A 15,264-nucleotide genomic window follows, 5' to 3' on the forward strand; every position below is an offset into this window, starting at 1 on the left:
TATATATATATGTCTTAATAAGGTTATCCAAAAAATAGTGCTCGATACCGTAGTAGAGCGCAATATATGTATGTGTGGGAAAAAGAAAAAAAAAAATCACAAGACTACTTCATCTCTACAGGCCTGTTTCATGAGGGGGTTCCCTCAATCATCAGGAGATGATTGAGGGAACCCCCTCATGAAACAGGCCTGTAGAGATGAAGTAGTCTTGTGATTTTTTTCCCCCACACATACAGGAGGTTAACCCATACTTGCCAACCTTGAGACCTCCGATTTCGGGAGGTGGGGGGGTGTGATCGGGGTGGGGCGGGGTCGTGGTTGGTGGCGGGGCTAAGAGGGGAGGAGTATATTTACAGCTAGAATTCACCAAGTCAAGTATTTCATAATATATATATATATATATATATATATATATATATATATATATATATATATATATATATATATATATATATATATATATATTTCATAAATATATATATATATATATATATATATATATATATATATATATATATATATATATATATATATATATATATATTTCATAAATATATATATATATATATATATATATATATATATATATATATATATATATATATATATATATATATATATATATATATATTTCATAAATATATATATATATATATATATATATATATATATATATATATATATATATATATATATATATATATATATATATATATATTTATGAAATACTTGACTTGGTGAATTCTAGCTGTAAATATACTCCTCCCCTCTTAGCCCCGCCACCAACCACGACCCCGCCCCACCCCGATCACACCCCCCCACCTCCCGAAATCGGAGGTCTCAAGGTTGGCAAGTATGGGTTAACCTCCTAGTGCCCCAAGACCCCATAGAGGAGCCTCCACTGCCGGATGCACTTTAACGTCATGCCCAGGACACACCAACACCAACACCATAATAATACTCGTATGTTGAAGCACATCAAGCGGTGCGGCTTCATAGCTTACCCAAAGTCGTATTAAAACATTTTGATAAATGTTTTAGCACCGTGTGTAATGTTTTCAAAGGAACATATAAAATGTTGGTGTTGTTTACTTGAGTCATATTCCATCATAGTGCAGTCTACACATATAGCTCTTATGTTTGACTGCCATCTACCGGTCACACTTATCAGTACCAAAATAAAGTTGCTTCGAGGTCGGTAAGCAAAACCGTACATTAGGTTATAAGGCGCACTGTCGAGTTTTGAGAAGAAAAAAAAAGTATTTTAAGCGCGCCTTATAGTCCGGAAAATACGGTAACTATAACTAAAATACATTTTCGTCGGAAATACGACTCTTGACTTCCATTTCTACGAATAAATAGAGTGGTGCTTTGATATTTTATACGCCTCGTTTTTCACAGGATTCAATTTGCGAGAGGTTTTTGGGTTATGGCTCAGGTAAACATTGTCAGTTTGCCCTAATTTATCGTTCCGCTGACTCTACCATTGCTAATTGTGCATAGTCCAACACAAACATCTGTGCACGCTGTCGGATTGGATCAATGTTTTGGCTCTCATTAGAAAAGCCATACTTTGGTCGGAATGTTTTCTCCTGGCGTTGCAAGTGTCGGGACCGAGGCCAGGTCACCCCCCAAGCCCCCCTCCTCCTGGTGAGTGTTACCACGCTAGCTCTCCGCCAAGCTCACTGACCTGATCTTGCGGCTTTGGACACCCTCCCCACAGGATGGAGAGTTGCCCACCGTGTTGATGGTACAAATGGACCAGGGCTCGATTCTCCACGCGTACTGGCTGCATTCACTGTGGCATGGCACGGCTTCGTTTACCTGAACACACACACACACACACACACATTATACAGTGAATGTCATACAGGTGATGCACAGTAAAACCTACAGTTCTGGTCAGAGGTTGTGTGCCCTTAATGATTATTATTTTAATTCTGATGTGCGTTTTGAACATTGTCCTGTCTTTGCCCAAGCCGGGCTGCAGCTAATCAAGTAATTGATCAATTAGTTTGTTCCATTAATGACGTTTTCCAATAAAACCCACTTTATAGCTTCAATGGGCATTTTAGGGGAAATGGTTGAAATAAACAGCATTTTTTTCTGCACACATTATCAACAATAGCAAAACATGGCATGACACTAAGGACTGAGGAAATCCACTTTTAAGGCGTCCATACTGGAGAATAACAAAAATGAACGATATCTAAAAAAGTGATATAAAACATTTTAAAATATCTGTCAAAATAACACATTTAGATTAGATTAGATTAGATGTATTGGTCCCCTTGGGGAAATTCATTGTCACTGCCGTACATTTAAACACTAGACATTACACATCACACAAAAAAATAACAAAAAGACATCATACATGACTAACACACATTTACAGGCTTGTCAGACAGGTCGGCCGGGCCTGCTGTTAAGGGCGGCTATAGCTGCAGGGGTCAGGCTTTTCCTGAGGCGGGCCCTCCGGAATTTGATTGTTCTGTACCTGCGCCCTGATGGTAGTGGGATGATGTATTGGTGTTTTTATTTAAAACATAAAATAGTGAGAATATTATTAGATACAATGCTTGTTTCAAGGATAACTCTTGAACCATCCATCCATCCATCCATTCATTTTCTACCGCTTATTCCCTTATTCCGCCTATCTCAGCTACAATCGGGCGGAAGGCGGGGTACACCCTGGACAAGTCGCTACCTCATCGCAGGGCCAACACAGATAGACAGACAACATTCACACTCACATCCACACACTAGGGCCAATTTAGTGTTGCCAATCAACTAAAGATGTCTAAATGTAACTGTTCTAACAATGTGTATTAGTGAGTTCCAGTGACGTGCAGTCACTAGAGGCAGGTGAGGCGGGGAAAGAAAAAAAATGCAAAAAGAAAAAAATATATATTAAATTGTCAAATGTATCCAGTGATTATACTATAAAGTTATTTTCCATTTAACTTCACCAGTTTTAGATTATTTTTATTCAAAATTGCTGAATTTTCACATTTGCCGTTCAAATACTGAGAAGAGACGGTGCGGTGAACAGCAGCCAGTTGAGGCACGTCACTCAGTGCCTCAACATGGACGGACTCGGCTAACTGCTGGTCTGCTGTGCAGTGAGACCGTATTGCTATATGAACTATATTATACATTTCCATAGTTCAGTTAGCTGAGGTATATAATGTACAGTGTATTTTGTCAACAACTGTATGTGTGTAACGTATTTCTTGTGCTGAGCGATCATAAAACGGCTGCAAAAGACGCACTGGCTGAGGCTCGCCTCCTGCACCCCCGCCGTAGAATGCACGGCAACCCCTGACGGGAGTGTTATATCAACTAAAGCCCACACTTAAACTTTCCACGTGCAAGATTGAATCTATTTAAAAAAGTTATTTCATAAGAAGCCAAAAAGTGCAAAAACAATAATGTTCGTGTTGGAGGAGTTGTGAATGACTGCAGGGCCACAACATTAGGTACGCCTGCAGACTGCAGGTGTACCTAATTCACAACTCCTCCAACACGAACATTATTGTTTTTGCACTTTTTGGCTTCTTATTACATAACTTTTGTAACCTATTTTTATGGGCTTTCCTCTTTGTGATGTTAAGTTCCTGTTATGCGCTGTTATACAGTATATGCCTTGAGCTCTTATTTTGAAGAGCGGAAGTGACGACACGTTGGAGTGGAGCGGAAGTTTTTGAAAGAAGGTAAATAAAGTGGTCCTCGTGTAAACTGGAGCCTCCGTGTTTGTTATTTTGTAGTTTCATACAGTATAGGCGACATTTATAAACCCTCGGTTACACTTTTTTAAATAGATTCAATCTTGCACGTGGAAAGTTGAAGTGAGGGCTTTAGTTGATATAACACTCCCATCAGGGGGTTCATTAATCCAGCACAACAGCGGCGCATTTATAAGTAAAGGTAAGACCATAATAACGTTTTTTTTAATTGAATGTGCTTTTTTGTGTGCTACAGTTTGTATGTGTAACGTTAAAGTTAAGTTAAAGTACCAATGATTGTCACACACACACTAGGTGTGGTGAAGTTTGTCCTCTGCATTTGACCCATCCCCTTGTTCACCCCCTGGGAGGTGAGGGGAGCAGTGGGAAGCAGCATTATTTAGTTTTTCCTAGAATTGACAGCATTGTTCTTAAAATCTTCTGAAAGTGCACTTTGAGCAATAAAAAGCTTGTTTCAAGGATAACTAAAACATTTTGACAGATTTTTGAGTGCCGTGTGTAATGATCTTTATTCTCAATGGAACATTTTGTCAATACGTGGACTATGGGATGTTTGTTTTCCCGAGATGCAGGTAAAGTTGGAGTGGACATGGCGTGAAGGTAAAGACGTGATTTAATATTACTCTAAAAAAGGAACAAACAAAAGGCGGAGGTACGAACTTGGCTTTGAAAACAATAAACTAGCACCTGGGCAAAAGCTATGTACATGAAAACAAAAACACTTACTGAGACATAAAAAATAGACAAAACTCACTTGGCATGGAACTATGGTAACATGGGTAGCAGAAGTCATCAGAGGTAAACAGGGGTAACAGAGTTAATGCAGTAAATGTCACCGGGCCGACCAACAGAAAATGACAAGCTTAAATAACACAGACATGTATAACGACAGGTGCGTGAGTGAAAACGTGAAGCGGGTGGAACTAATGGGTTGCTATGGTGACCAAACAGGAACTAAAAAAGAGTCCAAAAACCAAAACAGCACATGGCCAAACAAAACATGATCACAGACATGACACATTTAAAGTTTTGGTGTTGTTTACTTGAGTCATCTTGCAGTCTACACGTATCTCTTATGTGTGACTACCATCCACTGGTCACACTTATCATTACACCATGTACCAAATAAAATTGCTTTGAGGTTGGTAAGCACAACCAGAACTATTCCGTACGTAAGGCGCACTGTCGATTTTTGAGAAAATGAAAGGATTTTAAGTGCGCCTTATAGTCCGAAAAATACGGTGTGGAGGGGGGCGTGGTCGGCGCGACTCCTGCAGGAATGGGGTCGTGTACGGACCGGCCTCGAAGCACAGCTGGCAGATGATTGGATTACCCAGCTGGGGCTGATCATCCAATCACCATGCCATGCTTATCAGCAGCAGCCGGGCCGACACACATGGATGGTGTTGGAGTTGATGAGCAGACGCACACTGAACATTGCCAGAGAGAAGACCAGAAAGACGACACGCCAGAAGGACTGAAAAGTCACGGGCGAGAGACTGAAAAGTTGTGTGCTGTCTTAGCGTGTGTGCGCTGCCAATAAAAAGACATTGTTAACACCAGACTTCCGGGCTGTGGTGAAGAGTTGTCAGCATCAGGAGAACCCACTAGGGAGAGACGTTCACTTACGGTATGCATGCATTTGCACCTTTGTGCTGCCTGAGAGGGAAATGGCTGGACTCTGGGCCTGGCTATGTTCTTAGGATGATGAAAATCGGTTTATATAATATTTTTGATACGTGGAATAAAAGTCAGCCAGGAGTCAAAAATTAAATTTAGATTTTTCATGGATTTTTAATTTTTTTTGTATTGTTCTTTATATCTAAAACATGGAGTTGATAAAGTGGTCTCTCAAATCAATTGACAAGATCTTCTCGACAAGAACCTGCCTGTCCTGACGGAACCTTTGCTGTTGGACACATAAAGAACTATCGGGAAAAGAGGAAAGTCGCGGGATACTTTTTGTCCATGACATTGAAGGTATCTATCTATTTGGAAGTGTGATAACAGGTCTTCTGCTGATTGGACTGAGCGTTGCTCTGGTCTATGGACCAATTCGGAAGACAATGGCAGCCGTTCAAGGAGCCCAGAGGCTGCCCGTCGTGATGGATGGGCTGGGCAGAGCTGTGGGCACTCAGACTTCGGAGACTTCCGAATTGAATCGCAAAGTGGATCAGCTTTCCGCTCTGCAAGGTGGAAGTAGGATCAATTTGAGAGCCAGAACGGACAACTGGAGCCGACAAACCCGTGGAACGTATGTTAGATCCACTATGGACTGGACTCTCACTATTATGTTAGATCTACTATGGACTGGACTCTCACTATTATGTTAGATCCACTATGGACTGGACTCTCACTATTATGTTAGATCCACTATGGACTGGACTCTCACACTATTATGTTAGATCCACTATGGACTGCACTCTCACACTATTATGCTAGATCCACTATGGACAAGACTCTCACACTATTATGTGAGATCCACTATGGACTGGACTCTCACACTATTATGTTAGATCCACTATGGACTGCACTCTCACACTATCATGCTAGATCCACTATGGACTGGACTCTCACACTGTTATGTTAGATCCACTATGGACTGGACTCTCACACTATTATGTTAGATCCACTATGGACTGGACTCTCACACTATTATGTTAGATCCACTATGGACTGGACTCTCACTATTATGTTAGATCCACTATGGACTGGACTCTCACACTATTATGTCAGATCCACTATGGACTGGACTCTCACACTATTATGTTGGATCCACTATGGACTGGACTCTCACTATTATGTTAGATCCACTATGGACTGGACTCTCACTATTATGTTAGATCCACTATGGACTTGACTCTGACTATTATGTTAGATCCACTATGGACTGGACTCTCACTATTATGTTAGATCCACTATGGACTGGACTCTCACTATTATGTTAGATCCACTATGGACTGGACTCTCACACTGTTATGTTGGATCCACTACGGACTGGACTCTCACAATATTATGTTAGATCCATTATGGACTGGACTCTCACAATATTATGTTAGATCCACTATGGACTGGACTCTCACACTATTATGTTAGATCCACTATAGACTGGACTCTCACACTATTATGTTAGATCCACTATTATGTTAGATCCACTATGGACTGGACTCTCACACTATTATGTTAGATCCACTATGGACTGGACTCTCACTATTATGTTAGATCCACTATGGACTGGACTCTCACACTATTATGTTAGATCCACTATGGACTGGACTCTCACACTATTATGTTAGATCCACTATGGACTGGACTCTCACACTATTATGTTAGATCCACTATGGACTGGACTCTCACTATTATGTTAGATCCACTATGGACTGGACTCTCACACTATTATGTTAGATCCACTATGGACTGGACTCTCACTGTTATGTTAGATTCACTATGGACTGGACTCTCACTATTATGTTAGATCCACTATGGACTGGACTCTCACACTATTATGTTAGATCCACTATAGACTGCACTCTCACACTATTATGCTAGATCCACTATGGACTGGACTCTCACACTATTATGTGAGATCCACTATGGACTGGACTCTCACACTATTATGTTAGATCCACTATGGACTGCACTCTCACACTATCATGCTAGATCCACTATGGACTGGACTCTCACGATATTATGTTAGATCTACTATGGACTGGACTCTCACTATTATGTTAGATCCACTATAGACTGCACTCTCACACTATTATGCTAGATCCACTATGGACTGGACTCTCACACTATTATGTTAGATCCACTATGGACTGCACTCTCACACTATCATGCTAGATCCACTATGGACTGGACTCTCACGATATTATGTTAGATCTACTATGGACTGGACTCTCACTATTATGTTAGATCCACTATGTACTGGACTCTCACTATTATGTTAGATCCACTATGGACTGGACTCTCACACTGTTATGTTAGATCCACTACGGACTGGACTCTCACAATATTATGTTAGATCCACTATGGACTGGACTCTCACACTGTTATGTTAGATCCACTACGGACTGGACTCTCACAATATTATGTTAGATCCACTATGGACTGGACTCTCACGATATTATGTTAGATCCACTATGGACTGGACTCTCACTATTATGTTAGATCCACTATGGACTGGACTATCACTATTATGTTAGATCCACTATGGACTGGACTCTCACACTGTTATGTTAGATCCACTACGGACTGGACTCTCACTATTATGTTAGATCCACTATGGACTGGACTCTCACAATATTATGTTAGATCCACTATGGACTGGACTCTCACACTATTATGTGAGATCCACTATGGACTGGACTCTCACACTATTATGTTAGATCCACTATGGACTGCACTCTCACACTATTATGTTAGATCCACTATGGACTGGACTCTCACTATTATGTTAGATCCACTATGGACTGGACTCTCACACTGTTATGTTAGATCCACTATGGACTGGACTCTCACAATATTATGTTAGATCCACTATGGACTGGACGCTCACAATATTATGCTAGATCCACTATGGACTGGACTCTCACGATATTATGTTAGATCCACTATGGACTGGACTCTCACTATTATGTTAGATCCACTATGGACTGGACTCTCACACTGTTATGTTAGATCCACTACGGACTGGACTCTCACAATATTATGTTAGATCCACTATGGACTGGACACTCACAATATTATGCTAGATCCACTATGGACTGGACTCTCACACTATCATGCTAGATCCACTATGGACTGGACTCTCACACTATCATGTTAGATCCACTATGGACTGGACTCTCACTATTATGTTATGTCCACTATGGACTGGACTCTCACTATTATGTTAGATCCACTATGGACTGGACTCTCACACTATTATGTTAGATCCACTATAGACTGGACTCTCACACTATTATGTTAGATCCACTATTATGTTAGAACCACTATGGACTGGACTCTCACACTATTATGTTAGATCCACTATGGACTGGACTCTCACTATTGTGTTTGATCCACTATGGACTGGACTCTCACTATTATGTTAGATTCACTATGGACTGGACTCTCACACTATTATGTTAGATCCACTATGGACTGGACTCTCACAATATTATGTTAGATCCACTATGGACTGGACGCTCACAATATTATGCTAGATCCACTATGGACTGCACTCTCACACTATCATGCTAGATCCACTATGGACTGGACTCTCACACTATCATGTTAGATCCACTATGGACTGGACTCTCACTATTATGTTATGTCCACTATGGACTGGACTCTCACTATTATGTTAGATCCACTATGGACTGGACTCTCACTATTATGTTAGATCCACTATGGACTGGACTCTCACACTATTATGTTAGATCCACTATGGACTGGACTCTCACTATTATGTTAGATCCACTATGGACTGGACTCTCACTATTATGTTAGATCCACTATGGACTGGACTCTCACACTATTATGTTAGATCCGCTATGGACTGGACTCTCACTATTATGTTAGATCCACTATGGACTGGACTCTCACTATTATGTTAGATCCACTATGGACTGGACTCTCACACTATTATGTTAGATCCACTATAGACTGGACTCTCACACTATTATGTTAGATCCACTATGGACTGGACTCTCACACTATTATGTTAGATCCACTATGGACTGGACTCTCACTATTGTGTTTGATCCACTATGGACTGGACTCTCACTATTATGTTAGATTCACTATGGACTGGACTCTCACACTATTATGTTAGATCCACTATGGACTGCACTCTCACACTATTATGCTCGATCCACTATAGACTGGACTCTCACACTATTATGTTAGATCCACTATGGACTGGACTCTCACTATTATGTTAGATCCACTATGGACTGGACTCTCACACTATTATGTTAGATCCACTATGGACTGGACTCTCACTATTATGTTAGATCCACTATGGACTGGACTCTCACTATTATGTTAGATCCACTATGGACTGGACTCTCACACTATTATGTTAGATCCACTATGGACTGGACTCTCACTATTATGTTAGATCCACTATGGACTGGACTCTCACTATTATGTTAGATCCACTATGGACTGGACTCTCACACTATTATGTTAGATCCACTATAGACTGGACTCTCACACTATTATGTTAGATCCACTATGGACTGGACTCTCACACTATTATGTTAGATCCACTATGGACTGGACTCTCACTATTGTGTTTGATCCACTATGGACTGGACTCTCACTATTATGTTAGATTCACTATGGACTGGACTCTCACACTATTATGTTAGATCCACTATGGACTGGACTCTCACAATATTATGTTAGATCCACTATGGACTGCACTCTCACACTATTATGCTCGATCCACTATAGACTGGACTCTCACACTATTATGTTAGATCCACTATGGACTGGACTCTCACACTATTATGTTAGATCCACTATGGACTGGACTCTCACTATTGTGTTTGATCCACTATGGACTGGACTCTCACTATTATGTTAGATTCACTATGGACTGGACTCTCACACTATTATGTTAGATCCACTATGGACTGCACTCTCACACTATTATGCTCGATCCACTATAGACTGGACTCTCACACTATTATGTTAGATCCACTATGGACTGGACTCTCACTATTATGTTAGATCCACTATGGACTGGACTCTCACACTATTATGTTAGATCCACTATGGACTGGACTCTCACTATTATGTTAGATCCACTATGGACTGGACTCTCACTATTATGTTAGATCCACTATGGTCTGGACTCTCACACTATTATGTTAGATCCACTATGGACTGGACTCTCACTATTATGTTAGATCCACTATGGACTGGACTCTCACTATTATGTTAGATCCACTATGGACTGGACTCTCACACTATTATGTTAGATCCACTATAGACTGGACTCTCACACTATTATGTTAGATCCACTATGGACTGGACTCTCACACTATTATGTTAGATCCACTATGGACTGGACTCTCACTATTATGTTAGATTCACTATGGACTGGACTCTCACACTATTATGTTAGATCCACTATGGACTGGACACTCACTATTATGTTAGATCCACTATGGACTGGACTCTCACAATATTATGTTAGATCCACTATGGACTGCACTCTCACACTATTATGCTCGATCCACTATAGACTGGACTCTCACACTATTATGTTAGATCCACTATGGACTGGACTCTCACACTATTATGTTAGATCCACTATGGACTTCACTCTCACACTATCATGCTAGATCCACTATGGACTGGACTCTCACGATATTATGTTAGATCCACTATGGACTGGACTCTCACTATTATGTTAGATCCACTATGGACTGGACTCTCACTATTATGTTAGATCCACTATGGACTGGACTCTCACTCTAATGCATAATAAAGAAGGAAAAAAACATATATAAGTCGCACTGGAGCCCGGCCAAACTATGAAAAAAACTGCGACTTATAGTCCGAAAAAAAACCGGTACACATATTTATACATACATACATATATATATATATATATATATATATATATATATATATATATATATATATATATATATATATATATATATATATATATATATTATACATTTGTATATAATGTAAATATTTCATATATATATATATATATATATATATATACGCCAGCCTGTACCCACCCACTCTGTGCCCTATATAAACCATGGTATGCGAATGCTCCCATTAAAATCTCCTGATGATTGAGGGTACCCCCCCTCATGAAACAGGCCTGTAGAGATGAAATAGTCTTGTGATTTTTTTTCCCATACATACATATATATATATATATGTATATATATATATTATATATTTATATATAATGTAAATATATATATATATATATATATATATATATATAAAAATATATATATATATAATGTAAATAAATAAATATATATATATATATATATATATATATATAAATATATATATATATATAATGTAAATAAATAAATATATATATATATATATATATATATAAATATATATATATATATAATGTAAATAAATAAATAAATATATATATATATATATATATATAATGTAAATAAATAAATAAATATATATATATATATATATATATATATATATATATATATATATATATATATAAAATGTAAATAAAAAAATAAAAAAAATAAATAAAAATAAAAAAAATAAAATATATATATATATATATATATATATAATGTAAATAAATAAATAAATATATATATATATATATATATATACATTATTTATTATTTATTATTATACATTTTTTGTAGTCCCCCTTGTTTTGAAAAGTATTGAAAATTATCAAAATACATTTTGGTACCGGTACCAAAATACTGGTATCAGGACAACCCTAGTGCGGTCACTCGGTCCTTAGCTTTCTAGAAACGTGGCGTTCCAGCCGACAAGTGGAAATGTGCTTGGCTCACACTGCAGTGAGTTGGGTGCACGGTACGAGAGCGACATGGCGTGTGTGTGTTAAATGGATGATCGCAGTGAAAAGACCTCCGGGGCGAGGGTGAAACTGTCTCCATCATAGCTTTATTCACTCTCAGCCCACTGGAACCGCCAACTTTGCCGTGTTGACGCAACAAAGCCAACATCCAGCGCCACGCTCCCGTAAACGTGTCGACTCTTTAACCATGTAATAGTCAGCTGCAGTGCAAGGTAGACTCCAGAGAACACTTGCACAAGCAGGTGTGTGTGTGTGTGTGTGTGTGTGTGAAGTGGAGAGGGATGACTATTGAGCCTGGCCTCCCCTCCAGGCCGCACAGATGCCCATTATACACCCTCATCATCGCCCATCTGTCCTTGCAGATGCCCCTGCTGGGTAAACTGGCAAATGGGCTCCTCCTGCCTCCTCCAACACTTCTGTGGCAGCACGCAATTGCACAGTGTCAACATGAAAATAGACTACTTTCTGCTATGTGCACACTGCACGCCGGGAACCATCACGATGTGTTCAGCGGGAAATCATGCCGACACCAAGGCCAGTCCCACAATAGGCGCAGGAATGCAGAATAGCTTCTCAAATACACATGAGGTGACACAATATCGGGAGGGAATGTGCACATCCTTGGTTTCATTTTTTTTTTTCTATGAAGCGTTCCTGTCAGACACACCCAGGGTGACCAAAGTGCGGCCCTGGGGGCCCCAAAGTGCAGCTAATTGTTTTGTTTGGCACGTTCCAAAAACACTATTAAAAAAAACAAAAAATAAAACAGGGTTTTGAAATAAATAAATAAAACTTTAAAAAAAAACCAACTTTCATATTGACAGATCAGACCTCAGATGTCAGCGTTGAATAATAATAATAAAAAATAAATATATTACTGATTTTTTTTTTTTTTTTGACTGAGCCCCAATTTGGTCCCCGGGACTAAACTTGAGGGCAGCCCCAGAGGTTAAAAAAAAATCTATACGATGTACGGGTGTACAAAAAAACAAAAAAAATAAAAATAAAAAAATCCATTTTCGAATTAATTGCGATTTTATTTGTAATGATTCTTAATCAATAAAAAAAAAAAAAAAAAATCGATAACAAAAAAAAAAAAGTGGAATAAAAGAGCAAATGTAACACGAAAAAGTCGCAATTGTGTCTCTGAGAACACAAAGCTTTTTTTTCTTTGAAGCTGTCAATGTTAAAAAAAATAGTAATTAATACAAATAAATGTTAGGAATTATGGACATGATCAAGGCTCAAATTACTTCACATCAAATATTCCACTTTGAAATATTTTTTGGGGAAAGGATTGCATATTTTGTGTGTTTCTCATATAAAAATATGTTTTCTTTGACAAAGGGCATAAAACAAGCAAATTAAAAAAACATTAAAAAAAAACAACCTATAATCAACAGATACATTTAAAGGTAATCTAGGCATTGAAAGTAAAAAAAAATAAAAAAATAAAAAAAAATATATATATAGATATATATATATATATATATATATATATATATTCTATTTTTTTATTATATATATATATATATATATATATATATATATATATATATATATATTTATATATATATATATAAAATAAAAAAATTGAATATATATATATATATATAAAAATAAATATATATATATATATATAAATATATATATATATATATATATATATATATATATATATATATATATATATATATATATATATATATATATAGTGTGTGTTTTTCATATAAAAATATGTTTTCTTTGACGAAGGGCATAAAACAAACAAATTAAAAAAACATTAAAAAAAAACAACCTATAATCAACAGATACATTTAAAGGTAATCTAGGCATTGAAAGTAAAAAAAAAAAAAAAGTATTTTGTATATATATATATATATATATATATATATATATAATAAAAAAATAAAATATATATATATATATATATATATATATATATATTCTATTTTTTTTTTAAATTATATATTTATATATATATATACATATATATATATATATAATAAAAATAAAAAAAAAATAAAAATAAAAATATATATATATATTCTATTTTTTTATTATTATATATATATATATATATATATATATATACATATACAAAATACTTTTAACACTTTTATTAGTGGGACCCTTTCAGATCTGAATGCATTTTAGTGTTCGTTTTTTTTAACTGTAATTTCTCAAAAAATAATATTGGTTTAAATCAATGTTATGAAGTATTGACCAATTTATGGCTTCAATTACTTTTATCAACTTTTATTCGAAAAAAAAATGCATATATTATTTTTTTGCCATAAAAACAGGGTTTTGAAAAAAAAGAGAATAAAACTTTAAAAAAAAACAACAACTTTTATATCAATAGATCAGACCTGAGATGTCCGCGTTGAATAATAATAATACAAAATAAATATACATATGACTTATTTTAAAACATTTTTTGACTGAGACCCAATTTGGTCCCCAGGACCAAACTTGAGGGCAGCCCTAGAGGTTAAAAAAATCTATACGATGTACGGGTGCAAAAAAAGTAAAGAAAAAAATAATCGATTTTCGAATTAATTGCGATTGAATTTGTAACGATTCTTAATCAATTAAAAAAAAATTCAAAATCGATTAAAAAAAAAAGTGGAATAAAAGAGCAAATGTAACAAGAACAAGTTGCAATTGTGTCTCTAATAGGGTTGTACGGTATACCTGTACTAGTATAGTATCGCGGTACTAATGAAGTAATATCAAAATTGATCAGAGCTGTTCTTCTATTTTATGGAGGAATGTAGTTTAATGATAAAACTAGCACCCAATGTTATTTAAAAAAGTATTGATTTTGATTTGAGAATCGATTCTGAATCGAATCAAAGATTCGTAGCCCTAATATATTATATCAAAAATGCTTTGGTTTTAGTGGATGTTTGGACCTCCGTGGTATAAACACACAACACAAGGACGATATAAAGT

At 36.8% G+C, this 15,264-nt stretch overlaps 1 protein-coding gene across 2 annotated transcripts in view; it reads right to left on the bottom strand.

Annotated features, from left to right (window-relative positions):
• Positions 1–15,264, bottom strand: part of thsd7ba (thrombospondin, type I, domain containing 7Ba) — a 518,989-nt gene that overhangs the window by 102,456 nt on the left and 401,269 nt on the right. For both annotated transcript variants that reach the window (XM_061926051.1, XM_061926050.1), the window contains exon 16: positions 1,691–1,824. In XM_061926051.1, the coding sequence (XP_061782035.1) occupies positions 1,691–1,824 (134 nt within the window). The remainder of the gene's footprint in view (positions 1–1,690; positions 1,825–15,264) is intronic.

This window comes from Nerophis lumbriciformis, linkage group LG31 (genome assembly GCF_033978685.3).
Source record: "Nerophis lumbriciformis linkage group LG31, RoL_Nlum_v2.1, whole genome shotgun sequence".
Classification (NCBI taxonomy): Eukaryota; Metazoa; Chordata; class Actinopteri; order Syngnathiformes; family Syngnathidae; genus Nerophis; species Nerophis lumbriciformis.